Consider the following 16104-nt stretch of genomic DNA (forward strand, 5'->3'; position numbering starts at 1 on the left):
TTGTTTTCATACATGTTTGGTCTAGATCCAAACAAACCCAAGTAGGGATTCAAATTTTGGAGAAAAAACTCCACAAGAAAACAGGATACGAGTCATACGAGTGGGTGTCGAACCAAATAGAATTCAGAATACGTGCCTCTTCAGATGAATCACATGATCATCAACTAACAATTAGGGTTTAGAGAAACCCCAACTTTATCAAGGGTTCAAGCTAACAATGGCCGAGCTGTGGTGAAACCAAAATTGTTATGATTGGACTCTGATTGACCTGAAGAACAGAGGATTTAGAATCTGGAAATTGTGAAGTTTTTATTTTAAGAGAGAAAGAGAGATCACGGGTTTCAGTTCATATGCTGTTCTGAAGCATTTGATCGAAAAACATAAACTCAACAAACAACAATGGCGAGATGGTCTGGCGGTTTTAGATGCTTGCTTCTTCTAGTTGCAATCGCCTTCATCTATACCCAGGTGAAATGTTGCTATCAGTTGCAATTTCTTTCGTTTTCTATGGTATTTCAGTTTGTGTTGAACTTCTGCTGCATTGTGATTCAAATTTATTGAATTTCCAAATATCTAAAATCTATGAGCCAACTTTCTCCAGTATATGAGGACCTAGTAGTTGACATAGGCAAGAAGCCTGTTGGATACATAACAGCAAACGATTGATAAAAGACGCTATAAATTTTGATATACTTCAAAATGCTTTTCTAGGCATACAATACAACTGTCCTTTATGCTCGCTATTTTCAAAATGAATTGGTCAAAAAATTTACCTAATTATACTAATTTCATCCAAATGGAAAGCAAATTTCAATTCCATAATTCATAGATTGTAGTACAATGCAATATTTGAAAGAAACGAAAGCAGGATGCTGTAATGCACAAATAAATGAAAGAATTTTGCTATTTTTTGCATTTAGCCCTAAAACTTGTTATGTTTTTATGTCACAACAGGTGAGGCTGTTTAAGGCCCAGTCTGAGTATGCAGACAAAATTGCAGTTGCAGTAAGTATTATATCATACTACACTGTTTCCCTTATGATTTTTTTTCCTTCTATTTGTCATTTTCTCACTTACTTTTTTACCATTGTTTATTCAGAAAACATTTTATCCATAGTCATACAACTTGATGGGAAAAAATAAAAGTTCCTTATTTAAGGGGATTGTGTAGGAATTAAGTTTTAGAGTTGATAATCACAAACACATGCATAATCTTGAGTACTTACCTATTTTCTGTATTGATTAAACCATTTTACCTATTTTGATTTTTCCCGGTTATCCGATTTTGAAAAGAAAAAGGAAAAATACAGAAAGCACAATGTACTTTGATACTTTCATTGTTTTATCGATTTAGCAATTGAACTATTTTGTTTTATATAATGGCTCAGTGTTTAAATTAAAAATTTTAAATAACAGGTGGAAGGGGAAAATCATTGTACAAGCCAGATGCGGTTCTTGATTGATGAGATAAGTATGCAGAAACAAAAGGTGGTGGTTTTGGAAGGTAATTATGGTAGTTAGGGCTTTTCAAAATCCATTGCTATTTGTTGCATTTAGTCCTTAATTTGTTAATCGGCTAATTGGACCTAATACCTTTACATGGTTACAATTGCTGATATTTAGTTTTGATTAGATATGGTGAGTTATTTTAATTGAAAATCCTTTTTCATTTGGAAAGAAAAAGGATTCAGTTCATAATCATATCCAGCCTTGTTTATCTTTTACTTGTATTTTCAGAAAAAGTGAGACGCCAAGAAGAGGAGTGTGAACAATTGAGGACACTTGTTCAAAATCTTGAAAGTAAGTCAATACACAATACCATAAAGTGTCTGTTGTTTCTATATATTTAGGCATTGCTTCTTTTTGACTTAATGTTATCCATTTGTAGAGAAAGGAGTCAAAAGCTTGTTTGAACAAGTAAAGGCACCAGTTGCAGCTGTTGTTATTATGGCTTGCAATCGTGCTGACTATCTGGAAAGGACTATTAATTCTATTTTTAAGTAAGTGGTTCTAACTTGTAATTTATTTTTCAGGGCTAAATGCAAGATATAGCAACATCCTATTTCATTCTACTTCCAATTTCCTTTTCCTATTGAGGCATTCTACTTTGAAAAACTTACCTAATTTTAGTTGTTTTTTTCTTATCTAAGGCATTGTATTTTGAAAAATCTACCAAATTATAGCAGTTAATTTCTTTGTATTTAGATGACATTGCTATAACTGGGTAGAATTTTCATTTCAAAGAAGAATGATGTAATAGGATGAAATGAACGTAGGATGCTATAATAAACTAATAAATGAAACTGCATTACTATTTCTTGCATTTAACCTTGTTTTAATGCAAGTCGACTTTGCATCTGTTGACTAATTATGTGGCCCAACTCTTCATAATTTCAGGTATCATGACACTGTTGCATCAAAATTTCCAGTTTTTGTATCCCAGGTATATTGCATTTTGATGTTATTATCAAAGAGGCTAAACTCTCTCTCTCTCTCTCTCTCTCTCTCTCTCTATCTGTGTGTGTGTGTGTGTGTGTGTGTATATATATATATATATATATATATATATATATATATATATATATATATATATATATATAAATTTGAAGATTTTCAGGATGGGTCAAATTCTGATGTTAGAACAAAGGCTATGAGTTACAATCAGTTGACCTACATGCAGGTAGATCTTTGTCATGATTATTATTAATATTTTTCCCATTAATTGTTATCTGGATAAAAGATGTATGATAATTTTTTAAATATAAAAAATGTAATTACATTGCTATTATGGTTAAAAAAATATAAGTGGGTTGCTATTATGGGAAATCAACTCCAATTTTTTAAATATCATTGTTGCAGCACTTGGATTATGAACCTGTGGATACTGAAAGGCCTGGGGAATTAATTGCATATTACAAGATTGCACGTAAGAATGTTTTTTTTACCTCAATTCCATTTCTATATATTTTCAAGAATGTCTTTTTTTTTTTTTTTTTTTGAACTCTGATATTTTCAGGCCACTACAAATGGGCACTGGATCAATTGTTTTACAAACATAATTTTAATCGGGTCATCATACTTGAAGGTACATTCCAATTCTATAATTTGGTTGAATCTCTGTTCTAAAGCTCTTAGAAGTTGAAAGTCAAAAAGACTTGAGATTATATATGTGATGCAGATGATATGGAGATCTCTCCTGACTTTTTTGATTATTTTGAGGCTGGAGCAGACCTCCTTGACAAAGATAGGTAAGTCTTTTTATGAACTGGAAATGACATATTTATATATGATAAGACCTGTTATTTGAGACACAGGGATTCTTATTATTGAAACCCTAATTTAAGAAGTTGTTATCTTTTAAAACATGATAGGTCCATCATGGCTATCTCTTCATGGAATGACAATGGGCAAAACCAATTTGTGCATGATCCTTGTAAGTCTATAAATTTATTGTCTTAAAAGGAGTGAAATTCCATTCCATTCCATTTGATTTCATTTTGGTGAATGTTGCAGATGCATTATATCGTTCAGATTTCTTTCCTGGGCTTGGATGGATGCTATCTAAACCTACATGGGATGAATTATCTCCAAAGTGGCCAAAAGCATATCCTTTTATAAATTATTATTTGCTTGTGATTTTCAACACACTTACTTTTTCTTTGACTACTTATTACTTACTGGGATGACTGGCTAAGATTACAAGAAAATCACAAAGGCCGACAGTTTATTCGTCCTGAAATTTGCAGAACATACAACTTTGGTGAGCATGTAGGTATCACATCTCTTAATCTCACAATTTTAAATGAAAATTACTTAAAAATACCACTGTATCTTTCTCTTCCTAATTACAAATTGCCTATAATATCTATTCAGGGTTCTAGTTTGGGACAGTTCTTTAATCAATACCTGAAACCTATTAGGCTGAATGATGTCACGGTATGTAAATTTTTTTTTTTTTTTTTTTTTACATTATTGGCATGTATGCATATTAATAATTACTTTGTTATTTTTTTTGTGTGTGAAAGATTGATTGGAAAAAGATGAACCTGACCTACTTAATGGAGGTATGGAAGTTATGATATAATTGATGATTCATTTAGGTAGAGTTTGGTATGATGTTGATTTCTAATGAGAAATTGACTATTTCTTTTCTCTTGTAGGATAAATATGTAAACCATTTTGCAAACATGGTGAAAGATGCAAAGCCTCTTTATGAACCTAATCTTGTTCTAAAGACAAACCATGTAGATGGAGATGTGCGTATACAATATAGAGATCAAACTGATTTTGAAGACATTGCTCGCCAATTTGGCATTTTTGAAGAATGGAAGGTATCTCAATTCACATTCTTTCTTGCCAATTTGGCATTAATCACTACAGAAAATAGTTAAGTGGCTAAAACGATAAAATGGTTTTGCCCTTTTTTTATTTTTTATTTTATATAATTAACTCATTCTTCTTATATTGTTAAGGATGGTATACCAAGAACTGCTTACAAGGGAGTTGTTGTTTTCCGATACAAAACAATAAGGCGAATATTCCTGGTGGGCCCACATTCCTTGGAACAGCTAGGGATTCAAAACGATTAGTGTAATATGATGTGAGTGTGCACACGTCTTTTTTTTTTTTTCTATAATTCTAATATATTTAGGGTTAATGCAAAAGAAAGCAATGTACTCATATATATATATATATATATATATATATATATATATATATATATATATATATATATATATATATATATATATATATATATATATAATGTAAATTGTAATCATCCATTCCATTACCTAATATTCTGTTACCCTCCCTATCCATGTCCATTCTCCATTCTCCATTCTCCATTCTATTCCTTGTGTGATTCCAGTTTTGTGGTGCAGATTGAAAAAATTGCTTTAGACCATCTTTCTCCACAAGACGAATATCATACCAGAATCAAACACACATAAACATATTTATTAGTATATTTGTAGAGAGAGGTACATTGTACACAGACACAATGTTTCTAATTTGTAACATTTATTTTATTTGCTCTCGTAAAATAGCTAGATTGATCCAATCCTTTCATTTTGAAATGTATGATTTCTTTTTCTTATGTATCGCATTCATTAATTCTGAGAAAACCATTTATCATTCCAAGTTTGTAAATACTCAATTGAGATTGTCCAATGAGACATATCTATGACATGCATTCCACATTTCTGATGTATTAATTCATTTGTTTCTAGTTGAGGAGGCCTCGAAAGCATAAACTTAACAACACCACACCCAATAGAAATCGAATCTAGAAAAAAGAAGATTCCACTCAACCCCACAAACACAACTTGAAAAATCTAAAGCCAAAAAAGACAAGGCTATTTTCGTCATTCATCCCTACTCAAATTTCAAAATTTCTACTTTTCACTTCATCGTTCCCAAAAAAAACCTGGCAGCTGTCACCAGCCCATTTCCTTACCCTCTTTATAAATTCCTATGTTTCTCCCCACCCTATTTTCATCTCATAACAAAATGTCCATTCTACCCTTCACTCTCACCTTATTCTCTCTCGTCTTCCTCGCATCTTCTGTTCTTCCTGCCTCTGTTGTTAACCCTACACTTCCACACGATGCTTTCACCGCTTCCAAGAGATTTGAGGGGTCGTCGGAGCTCGTCAACCTCCGGTACCATATGGGTCCGGTCCTTTCTTCTCCGATCAACATCTATCTCATCTGGTATGGTAAATGGCTTCCAGCTCAAAAGCTATTGATCAAAGACTTTCTACTATCAATCTCCACCACCAAACGCCGTGCTGCCTCCGCCCCCTCCGTCTCCGACTGGTGGAAAACCGTAACGCTCTACACTGACCAAACCAACGCCAACATCTCCAGCGAAATCCTAATCGCCGGAGAATATTCCGATCGGAAATACACCCACGGAACTCACCTCACCCGTCTCACCATGCAAGACGTCATCGCCACCTCCGTTCAATCAGCTCCGTTTACAGTCGATCACAAAAACGGAGTTTACTTAATTCTCACTTCCGACGATGTCACCGTCCAAGATTTTTGCCGTGCCGTCTGTGGGTTTCACTACTTCACGTTCCCGTCGAAAGTAGGATACACCTTACCCTACGCATGGGTTGGGAATTCCGGTAAACAGTGCCCGGAGGTCTGTGCTTACCCGTTTGCCGTTCCGGGGTACATGGGTAACGGCGGGCCGCGTTCCCTTGCACCGCCGAATGGTGACGTCGGGGTTGACGGAATGATCAGCGTCATCGGTCACGAGCTGGCGGAGCTGGCGTCAAACCCATTGGTGAACGCTTGGTATGCCGGTGAAGATCCGACAGCGCCGACTGAGATTGGGGATTTGTGTGAAGGGTTATATGGGTCGGGTGGTGGAGGCGGGTACATTGGTCAGGTGATGAAAGACGGGTCGGGTCGGACTTTTAATATGAACGGTAGAAGAAGTAGAAAGTTTTTGGTACAGTGGATATGGAGCCCCGTTTTGAAAGCATGTGCTGGACCTAATGCTTTGGATTGATTGTATGTGTGTTGTGAGGGTGTTACTTGTGTTGTTAAGAATGTCAAAGGAGCAGAATGGTGGAAGTTAGAGAGGCCTTGGCAGAATTTTGTTTTTTATTTTATTTTTTTATTTTTATAGTTAGATTATGAAGTCATTAGATTTTTATAAACTCTTTTTAATAATATTGTTACAAAGATATATGTATATAAAACTGATAAATTGGTTACTAAGTTTTTATTCTTTTCATATGATTATTTTAGTTTGATCAAGAGATCTTATTTATGGAGTGGTTCAAGTGCCATTTGGTTATTTTAGGTTAGGTAATTGAAATGGGATAACGACTTGATAACATATTATTGGTTTTGTATTTGTATATATTTAGAGTTTGGCTTTTTTTTGTCTATATTTTACCCTTGAACTTGTGTATAAAATAAGTCATTATTACCGGTTGCTTCTGGTTAAACTGGTCATTTTGTGTTTTACTGGTTTACGTGACAATTATGTGGCAGTTACCCTCTTCCACCCTCATTTACGAACGAAGATCAATTAGGGTTATATTGTCTTTATTCTCATAATTCGTTCTTGATTGGTTCCATATTACTCACACTTCTCTTCTTTCAAAACATCATTCTGATTCAATGAAGGAAAATCAAACTTTTCCAAAAGTCGATGTACACTATAATGGTACTTTTGTGCCTAATCCGTTAGTGTATTTTGCTCCACAAGTACCACGTCTGAATGAAGATGCAAACGAGTTTGGTTTCTCCGATTTCATCAAATATGTTGAGAAGCTTATCGATTTTCAGTGCAAGCATGTGTATTACTGTATACCTGAAGTGAGATTGAGTGAGGGGCTCCAAACACTACAAAATGAATGTGACTACTCTGAGTTTCTTGAGGTTGCAAATGATAAAAGATATGTGGATGTGTATATTGACCATGATAATGAACCTATATTTGAGTGGATTCAGAAAGAAGAACCAGACGATGAAGAACTTGTGTATTCAAAAGAAGATGTCGACTCTGTTTTGGCAAATGATGAGAACTGTGAACATGATTGAGGATGAATCGGTTACATCAAGCAAAAGAATCTTCAAAAGAAACTATAATGATAAGTTTTTGAACAAGTTATGTCCAGTAGTTGTTGAAGATGAAGATGAAAAGGCAATGAACTTCCAACTGTCTACCCTAGGCATGATGCTACTCAGGAATGGAGGAAGATGAAGCTTGAACTAGGTATGAGATTCTCATCTCCTTCTGAACTTAAGTTGTCTCTCAGTAACTATGCAGTTGCAAATGGATATGACTTGTATTATGAGAAGACTGACAAGGATAGGTTGCTTGTAAAGTGATGTTAAGGAAAAAGACCACAATGCCCTTTTCGATTGTGCGCTTCCTGGATGAAAGATGATCAAACATTTCAAATAAAGTCCCTTACAGAAGACCATAGTTGTTCAAGGGCATTCAAACTTGGGTCAATTGTTACCTACAAGTAGATAGGGAAACAATTTGTTACTGATATTTTGGAGTCCCCTAAATGAGTCTGAGGAAGATGAAAGCTATGGTATCCAAGTTATTCAACATAAATGTTAGTGTTGGACAATGTAGGAATGCAAAAAGATTTGCATTGTGTGAAATTGAGGGTGATTTGAAGGATCCTTATTCCAAGTTGTGGGATTATGGAGTTGAAATTAAAAGGGCTAACCCAGGATCTCATGTAGAAGTGTATGTGCACCCCCAAAATAATTCTACTGTGGTGTTTGAAAGGTTTTATGTGAGTTTTAAAGGAGTGGTTGATGGCTGGTTAGATGGGTGTAGGAAGGTAATTGGGATAGATGGATGTTTTCTGAAGGGCATCTATAAAGGGGAGCTCCTCTCAGCAGTAGGAAAGGATGGAAACAATAACATATACCCAATAGCCTAGGCAATAGTAAATGTTGAGAACAAGAATACTTGGAAGTGGTTCTTAGACAATCTAATGGAAGACATACGAAGGGGGAAATGGTAATGGAATCACATTGATGTCAGATGGGCACAAGGTACATATATACACTACTTTTCTTTTACAAAAATTACCTTTTACATAAACTAACACTCCAAATCAATGCAGGTTATAATGGAGGCTGTGAAAGAAAGATGTCCAGAAGTTGAGCGCAGGTTGTGTGCTAGGCGCATCCTTGCTAACTTCCATAAAAAGTTTAAGGGTGAGTGCTACATTAAACCTTTTTGGAGGGCTGTAAAGGCAACTACAATTCCAAAATTTAAACTTGCAATGGAAGAAATCAAGAGCTTTGATGTAGGGGAATATGATTATCTCATTAAAAAGGACCCCAACTGTTGGTCAAGGGCTTTTTTCAAGGTTGGAATGGGATGCGATGCATAGGAAAATGGTGTGTCTGAGAGCTTCAATGCTGCTATTGAAGAAGCTAGAAAGAAGCCATTGATCACTATGTTGGAGGACATAAAGATATTTGTGATGGAGAGATTGTACATGCAGAAAGGGAAAGGATTGGGATGGGATTTGGCAATTTGTCCAACTATTAGAAGGAAATTGTGACAACCGTCAATTTCCGATCAAGTCAAAGTCAACTAAAGTCAACAAGTCGAACCGGTCAACTCAACTAACCCTTGTGTACTAGGGCTTACGTTATGTAATTACTAAACAACTCGCTATTCTAATAAGGGATCATAAATCGAAAAGTACGTACATCTAGATCTCCTTAACCTAAAACTGTGGTGAGTGACGAGCCAAACCGATAATACAATGTTGCATACTCATCGGGAGTGTGTAAGATCCTTAAGCAAGGCTTAACGGGGTTTACAGACTTTGCATTGCGAAGCCGGACACTCAAAAAGGTCACAAATGAAACCTCTCTCAATCGTTTCCACTCTATCCCTTCTTATCGAAAATCTCTCCCAAATCTCTCTAAGTATGTGAAATCTCTCCCAAATATCTCTTTGTATGAGAAATCTCTCCAAGCATGTCAAATCTCTCCAAGAATGTGAAATCTCTCCCAAATATCTCTTTGTATGTGAAATCTCTCCAAGAATGTCAAATCTCTCCCAAATCTCTCTAAGTATGTGGAATCTCTCTCAAATCTCTCTCAACTTTCTATAATCACTCAGGGCATCACGACCCTCGAATTTGGCGAAAACAGCCCAAAAACGGAAGTCTACGCGAAAAACGGACTTAAGGACCCGAAACCCCTTTTAGGACCCGAAAGTCCTCTTAGGAACCGAAACCCTCTTAAGGACCCGAAAGTCCTCTTAAGGGACCGAACCCTTCTGAGCCGAAGGCTGCTGAACCGAACCCGAAAGGTCCTCTCGGGCCCGAACCTAGCATGCCACACCCGAACCCGAACCTTCGATCCATTTCGGATCATGGTGCCCTCGGTCTAGTTCGCTTCTGACTGCTTCGGACCGAGCCCCTCGCCTTCGCTTCTCGCTTCTGGTTCGCCCCATCTCGCTCCGGCTTGGCATCATTAGGGACCGAACCTCGGCCTAGGGACCGAACCTCGGCCTAGGACCGAGAGGTCTCGCTGGGAAGCCTCTTTTCTCCCGGTTTTCGTCTAAATTTGCGTTTTAGGCCCGTTTTTAATTGTTTTAACACGGGATTTTCACCCAAAACTTTATTTTAACATATAAGGACCCTTAATTATTAATTAATCATGTTTTTAAGGATAAAACCTTATCCAAGAAGAGTGGGTGAAGTACAAGAGGTGGAGTGTTGACTTTCCTCTATTCTATGACACAAGCAACCACTCCCATACCCACTCCATGTCACTATTCACCATTAGCCCATCCCTAGTCACTTCATAAGTCCTTTCTCATTATTTTCAGCCATTTCCCACGTTTTTAGAGCTGGAACATCCACCCTCTCTCCTCACACTTCATTCATTCTCTCATTTTTCCACCTAGAACCACACTCCAAACTCTCTCATCTTTCTCTCTAAAATTCGAGAACTTCAAGGCATACTCCAAGACTTTTCTCCTTCATTTAGTAAGTATCATCATCTTTCTTATGATTATTATACATCCCCTTACTCAAAATCATAGATTGCTTACACAAACATCATCACATTCTTGTTAGATCTTCGAACCGTCAAGTGATTCTTCAAGTGTTCTTGAGTTGAACACTTCTTCTCTCCATCACCCATCTTCTGAAATCACTCAAGGTGGGTTCATACCCCTACATTTTTATGTTTTCTCAAGATTTTAGGGGGGGAATACAAGTTAAAACACCAAGAACATAACTAAACTTTTCTAACAGCCTTCATTAGAAAAGTTCAACTCCATTAACGGACTATTTTGGACAATTTAAACATTTTAGTTTTCAAAACTATTTTAGGTGCAAGTAGTTCAACTTCTTAGCTTTAAAATGACTACTTGCACATCTCCATACCATTTTTCTACAATTTATGGTGATTTTTACAAAACTGCCTGTCATTTCAAACATCAATCCGGACCAGTCTGTGATTATGGACTTTTTTCACACAAGTAAGAGGTCAGTAAAAATTATAATAAAAATTATGAACAAACTAGACTCATTTTCCAAACTCTCAGAAGTTACAGAACTTGATTTGGACATTTTATGATTTTTCTACAAAATTTTCCAATAACAGTTACAGAAAATGTTATTAACAGAAAAACACTATAAATTTCATTTCACCTTGTAACATGTTGAGTAAGGTATACATCATTATGTGATTATGTGTTGTTGCAATATATGACATTTTTGTATTCTTATATAGACATACATCAGAAAACAAATGGATTCTTACCTCCACAAGTATGGTAAATATATAAATGATATTACAAGGCTATATCCATTAAAATACAAACATTGGTAAACTATGACAAGTAAGGCTTATGCTCACTACCCACACAAATATTTGTTAAACTATAATAGGTATAGTTTAGGGTTATCTTACATAACAAACACATTATTAAAGGTGTTACACATACAAAAGAGTTATTACCACTATGAATAATTATGACAAACTATAATAAGTATAGTTAAGCCATTATACCCCCACAAACGAACACGCTAGTTATAATCGGTATAGTTATGGAATATATATATATATATATATATATATATATATATATTACAAACAAAGTGATAAACTATAATAGGTATAGTTTATGTTTCATCTATACTAAGAACTTAATTACAAGAAAGGAATTCCCCATCACCACCATTTTTGATAAGCTATAATATGCATAGTTCATGTTCACTACCACTATCACTATTTGATGAACTATGATATGTATAGGTTACATTCACCATCACCACCACTTTTGGTAAACTATAATATGCATAGTTCATATTCACTAGTCACTATCACTATCCGATGAACTATGATATGTATAGTTTATGTTCACAGTCACTATTACTATTTCGTACACTACACTAGGGTTTGGTTCCGGTTTTTGGATTTAAGTCCACATTCAATTTTCGCATTGTTAGACTTCAACTATAATCGTTGAGCGTATATGCTTGAGTCATATAAGAATTTAGTCTTGATTGACTTAGAATTGGTGGTGCCCGCCTCATCTCCTGTTCCTCGTTGGGTTGTGGACCTAGGTCAGACCCACTATATTCAACGTTTTATCTAACCTAAACCTTATATAACTTATATACGCTGGACGATTATAGGGGAAATCTACGGGTTATTCTAGGGTTCATTAACGCATCATATAGAAATATTTTGTTCATACTTAACTAAGAAAATATTGGATTTTCTGGAAATCAAACTCTATCGATTTTACAAGGAAAATGGTTTCTACTTCAAACAAAACTCTTATGAACTCACCAACTTAATTGTTGACACTTTTTCAAAACTACTTGTATTCTCAGGAAATCAGTGAAACAGGAAAACTTCAGCGCTTTGAGGATGGGACGTTAAACCGTCAACAATTTATTTTGTCATCATAATGTAATTGATTTTGAAACATGTAAACATATACTTTGGTGTAACTTTTTCAATTATATTTATGATGGTTGTATCTACTTTGAGCACTATTATACACGTTGTTGTGATACTGTACATGAAGTCCTCCACCCCCCAAACGTTTCCGCCATCCTTGGTTTGGGGGTGTGACAGAAACTTAGTGAACTAAAGAAGCTGAGAAGGTTAGTTGTTACAAACACTTTTACTTACTTTTTGTACATGCTAGTGCTAACTAACTTTTTGAATCGACAGATTTTGGGCATCATATGTTAGTGGATACAAGCAGTTTGAAGTTGTGCAATGTAATGAAAGGTATGGTGTTGAATTGGAGAAGCGAGAATGTGGATGCAGAGGTTGACAATTGACAGGAATTCCTTGTATACATGCCATATGTGCCATATCTTCCTTGAATCTTGATCCAGATGAATTTGTTGCAGAGTGGTTTACTAAATTCTGCATTTCTTAGGGTCTATGAGTACACCATACATCCCCTGAATGATAATACCTTGTGGCCCCACATGCTTGATTTTCACCATATACTACCTCCTATTAGGAGGAGGTTACCTGGTAGGCCATGTGTGAAAAGAAAAAGAGACCAAGCAGAAAATAAACTTAGTGGGAACACAAGGCATGCTATAAGCAGGGCAGGTGTTCAGCATAGATGTACAATTTGTAATGAAGTTGGACACAACAAAGCTACATATCCAATGAGGGGTCCTTCTGAAGCAGGTCCAAGTAAAACAAGAAAGAAGAGTAATGCAAGAAACTGTCCTTCACAAGCAGGTCCAAGCACTCCAGATCCAAGTGCTCCAACACATGTCAATCAAGATCCTTTGACTCAAGACCATGTCCCTGTGAATCAGGAGAATGTGAATGAAGATCCTGTGAATCAGGAGAAAGTGAATGAAGTTCCTGTCAACCAAGATCTTGTGAATGAAGTTCCTGTGCATGAAGATCCTGTGAATGAAGTACCTATCAACCAAGATCCTGTGATTCCAGTACCTGTTAACCAAGTGCCTGTGAATCTTGGTGTTAGAGTGCCTAGGAGACTTGGTGTTAGAGCAAGGAAGCCTTCATAGAGAATCAACAAGATACAAATCAGGAAGCAGGTTTTCTGAAAGGATGGCAAAGGAGTGACTGAGGACAACCCAGTTACTTTAGATTTAGACTGATTAAGGTTACTTGCTTTCTTTTGCTTTGGAAGTATGTAATAGTACACTGTGTATGGTGACTTTCTTTTGTTAATTGGGCAAACTTTTGATGTAATTGACAGTACTACCCTTGCTTGTAACCTAGCAACTTATTATGGTCTTTAAGTAATGGAATCGGATATGGTATCCTATGTCAATTGTGTTTTGTCATTTTCAATCTTTATTGGTATTAATGCATTAGTTTATTAAGAAAGTCATAATGGGAATCATATGTCAATTGTCTACTGGGAATCATATTCCCTATTTGTTTCTATCAGTGTCCTTTGTCTTTTGGTTGTTGAAATTGCAGACAAATTCAATTATCATTGTCCTTGTCTTTTGGCTGTTGAAATTGCAGCCAAATTCAATGTAAATTACAATCAAATGTTCACCGTGTAACACTTCATTCAGTATGCAAACTCCATTCAATACATTTAATATAAACTATTCAGTACATTCCATATAAACCATTCAATCCCTACATTCAAAATACCACAATTCAATACATCATACAAAACTCTATTCAAATTGTTTTCATATAATATTACAACTGATTTCAACCTTATAATTATGTGCTTTATTCTTCAGCTCTTGAAATTTTTTCTTCAAACATGCAACATCCTCTTTAACTGCTTCAAGTTCTTGTTCTAAATCCGGATTCCCAGTCACAGCTTCATCAATCTGTTCCCAATACTTACACTTCTTACCTAGTTTCTTTGAAATCAAATATACAAATTGTAAGAACCTCAAAATCTTTATTTATTAGAAGGAAAATCAAAAGTACAGAGAGAAATCAAGATCGACATACCAGAGAATTAGGGCAAACTTTGAACTTTTTGTTAGGGTTGTCTTTAGTCTTGGATGTGCATATTCGAATTGGGAGTTGACAATCACATAACTCCTCTTTCTTTGCGTTGGAACCAGATGAACTGGGAGTCAACATCTTCTTCTTCAATTTTGGGTATGGGTTCGAATGTTTTTTTTACTGAAGTTAGGGCTAGACATCGTATTATAATCAACGAAACTAAGAGATGATCCACGTAGGTGTGTTTTCTTTTAATGAGTCCACATAGGCAACCATGTCAGCAAATATGGAAGCAACCGGTAATAATGACTTAACTTATACACAACAAGTTCGAGGGTAAAATGTGGACAAAAAAAAGTCAGGGACTAAATGTGTACATAACCAATAATATGTTACCCTTTTAAGTCATTATCTCAATTGAAATTTATATGAACATTTTTATTTTGAACTTCTGGGTTTTAGAGATCCGACCGGTTTTTTGGTGGGTTCATTAAAAACGAGATTTGTTCATGTGTTCATAAGAAACAAAAACTCATGTTCAAAAATTGATTCTTCAAAACCTTATATAAATTTCAATTACCAACCTAAAATAACCAAATGATAACTCATGTTGGTAGGAGAGTCACGAAAGAAAATGATCAAAGAGTTCTCGAAGATGCCAAACTCAACTAAAGTCGGTTAACGTGAGCACTAAAAATAAGTTTATTAATAAATGATGTTAAGCAAATGATTCTAATGACCAAAAACAAGTTTAACAATAAATGATATAAAAAAGTGATTAAATGTTAACAAAAGCGAGATTACCCTTATAAATGGTTGGGATTTATGATTTACAAAGAATGTTAATTTTAAAGTTTTAATTTGTTTTCTTTTGTGTTTATTAATCTAATTAAAAATCATTTTTTAATGGATACAAAATAGAGTCCCCAATATCGAACATAAGAGGAAGAGAAAGAACCTTCAATCTTTCCATTCTAGCAGATTTGGGAACGGACCCACCAACAGAGGAAGACGAAGAAGGCGCAATAAAAGCAAACTTCCGCTTTCGCATCTTACAGTTTTACACATCAACATATACAATTGAAACCAAAATGTTGCAAGGAAAGAAGACTTAGAAAAAAGAAAATATATAGAGATGTTAGAAGATGGCTGAGGACAAACCTGGAAACAAAGCGGACGATCCTCCTAAGAAGAGCAAAAGAAAACAGAGGTGTTGAAGGTAAGCGGTGAGGAAATCGTTGATGACAACATGGAAGGGGAAGGAAAAACAAACACGTAGAAACCAATTTAAGAAATCAAGTCATGTGTAATCCACTATCACCTGCAATAAAAAAAATTCAGTAAAGAAACACAAATGAATAGAAACCAATTTAAGAAATCAAGCCATGTGTAATCTACTATCACCTGCAATAAAAAAAAATTCAGTAAAGAAACACAAATGAATAGAAACCAATTTAAGAAATCAAGCCATGTGTAATCCACTATCACCTGCAATAAAAAAAAAATTCAGTAACGAAACACAAATGAATAGAAACCAATTTAAGAAATCAAGCCATGTGTAATCCACTATCACCTGCAATAAAAAAAAATCAGTAAAGAAACACAAATGAATAGAAACCAATTTAAGAAATCAAGCCATGTGTAATCCACT

The 16104-nt window shown here is 35.3% G+C and overlaps 3 protein-coding genes across 3 annotated transcripts; 2 read left to right on the plus strand and 1 right to left on the minus strand.

Annotated features, from left to right (window-relative positions):
* Positions 1-5158, plus strand: LOC111899671 (alpha-1,3-mannosyl-glycoprotein 2-beta-N-acetylglucosaminyltransferase). The gene is made up of 18 exons (XM_052770424.1): positions 1-468; positions 955-1005; positions 1417-1504; positions 1738-1800; positions 1889-2000; positions 2398-2443; positions 2618-2680; positions 2860-2926; positions 3017-3085; positions 3179-3248; positions 3372-3433; positions 3514-3603; positions 3674-3768; positions 3874-3936; positions 4026-4064; positions 4161-4331; positions 4473-4600; positions 4884-5158. Exons 1-17 carry the CDS (start codon positions 400-402, stop codon positions 4587-4589), a joined length of 1335 nt encoding a protein of 444 aa, XP_052626384.1. The 5' UTR covers positions 1-399; the 3' UTR covers positions 4590-4600; positions 4884-5158.
* A 151-nt stretch (positions 5159-5309) lies between these two features.
* LOC111899672 (protein EXORDIUM-like 5) lies at positions 5310-6750 on the plus strand. The gene has a single exon (XM_023895528.3). The coding sequence runs from the start codon at positions 5476-5478 to the stop codon at positions 6520-6522; it is 1047 nt and encodes a 348-aa protein (XP_023751296.1). The 5' UTR covers positions 5310-5475; the 3' UTR covers positions 6523-6750.
* A 7329-nt stretch (positions 6751-14079) lies between these two features.
* Positions 14080-15901, minus strand: LOC111899738 (uncharacterized). The gene is made up of 3 exons (XM_023895589.3): positions 15412-15901; positions 14457-14597; positions 14080-14362 (listed from the first exon to the last, which is right to left on the minus strand). Exons 1-3 carry the CDS (start codon positions 15502-15504, stop codon positions 14183-14185), a joined length of 414 nt encoding a protein of 137 aa, XP_023751357.1. The 5' UTR covers positions 15505-15901; the 3' UTR covers positions 14080-14182.
* Between the last annotated feature and the right edge of the window lie 203 nt (positions 15902-16104).

The sequence above is a fragment of the Lactuca sativa genome, chromosome 4 (assembly GCF_002870075.4).
Source record: "Lactuca sativa cultivar Salinas chromosome 4, Lsat_Salinas_v11, whole genome shotgun sequence".
Lineage (NCBI taxonomy): Eukaryota > Viridiplantae > Streptophyta > Magnoliopsida > Asterales > Asteraceae > Lactuca > Lactuca sativa.

Excerpts from the sequence above, each read along its gene's own strand:
- LOC111899672 (XM_023895528.3), top strand. The coding sequence starts at position 5,476 with ATGTTTCTCCCCACCCTATTTTCATCTCATAACAAAATGTCCATTCTA.
- LOC111899738 (XM_023895589.3), bottom strand. The coding sequence starts at position 15,504 with ATGCGAAAGCGGAAGTTTGCTTTTATTGCGCCTTCTTCGTCTTCCTCT. Across the intron at positions 14,598-15,411 it reads CTAGAATGGAAAGATTGAAG|AAGAAGATGTTGACTCCCAG; the intron begins GTTCTTTCTCTT and ends CCAAAATTGAAG. Across the intron at positions 14,363-14,456 it reads AAGTTTGCCCTAATTCTCTG|AAACTAGGTAAGAAGTGTAA; the intron begins GTATGTCGATCT and ends TTGATTTCAAAG.
- LOC111899671 (XM_052770424.1), top strand. The coding sequence starts at position 400 with ATGGCGAGATGGTCTGGCGGTTTTAGATGCTTGCTTCTTCTAGTTGCA. Across the intron at positions 2,927-3,016 it reads TGCATATTACAAGATTGCAC|GCCACTACAAATGGGCACTG; the intron begins GTAAGAATGTTT and ends TGATATTTTCAG. Across the intron at positions 4,065-4,160 it reads ACCTGACCTACTTAATGGAG|GATAAATATGTAAACCATTT; the intron begins GTATGGAAGTTA and ends TTTCTCTTGTAG.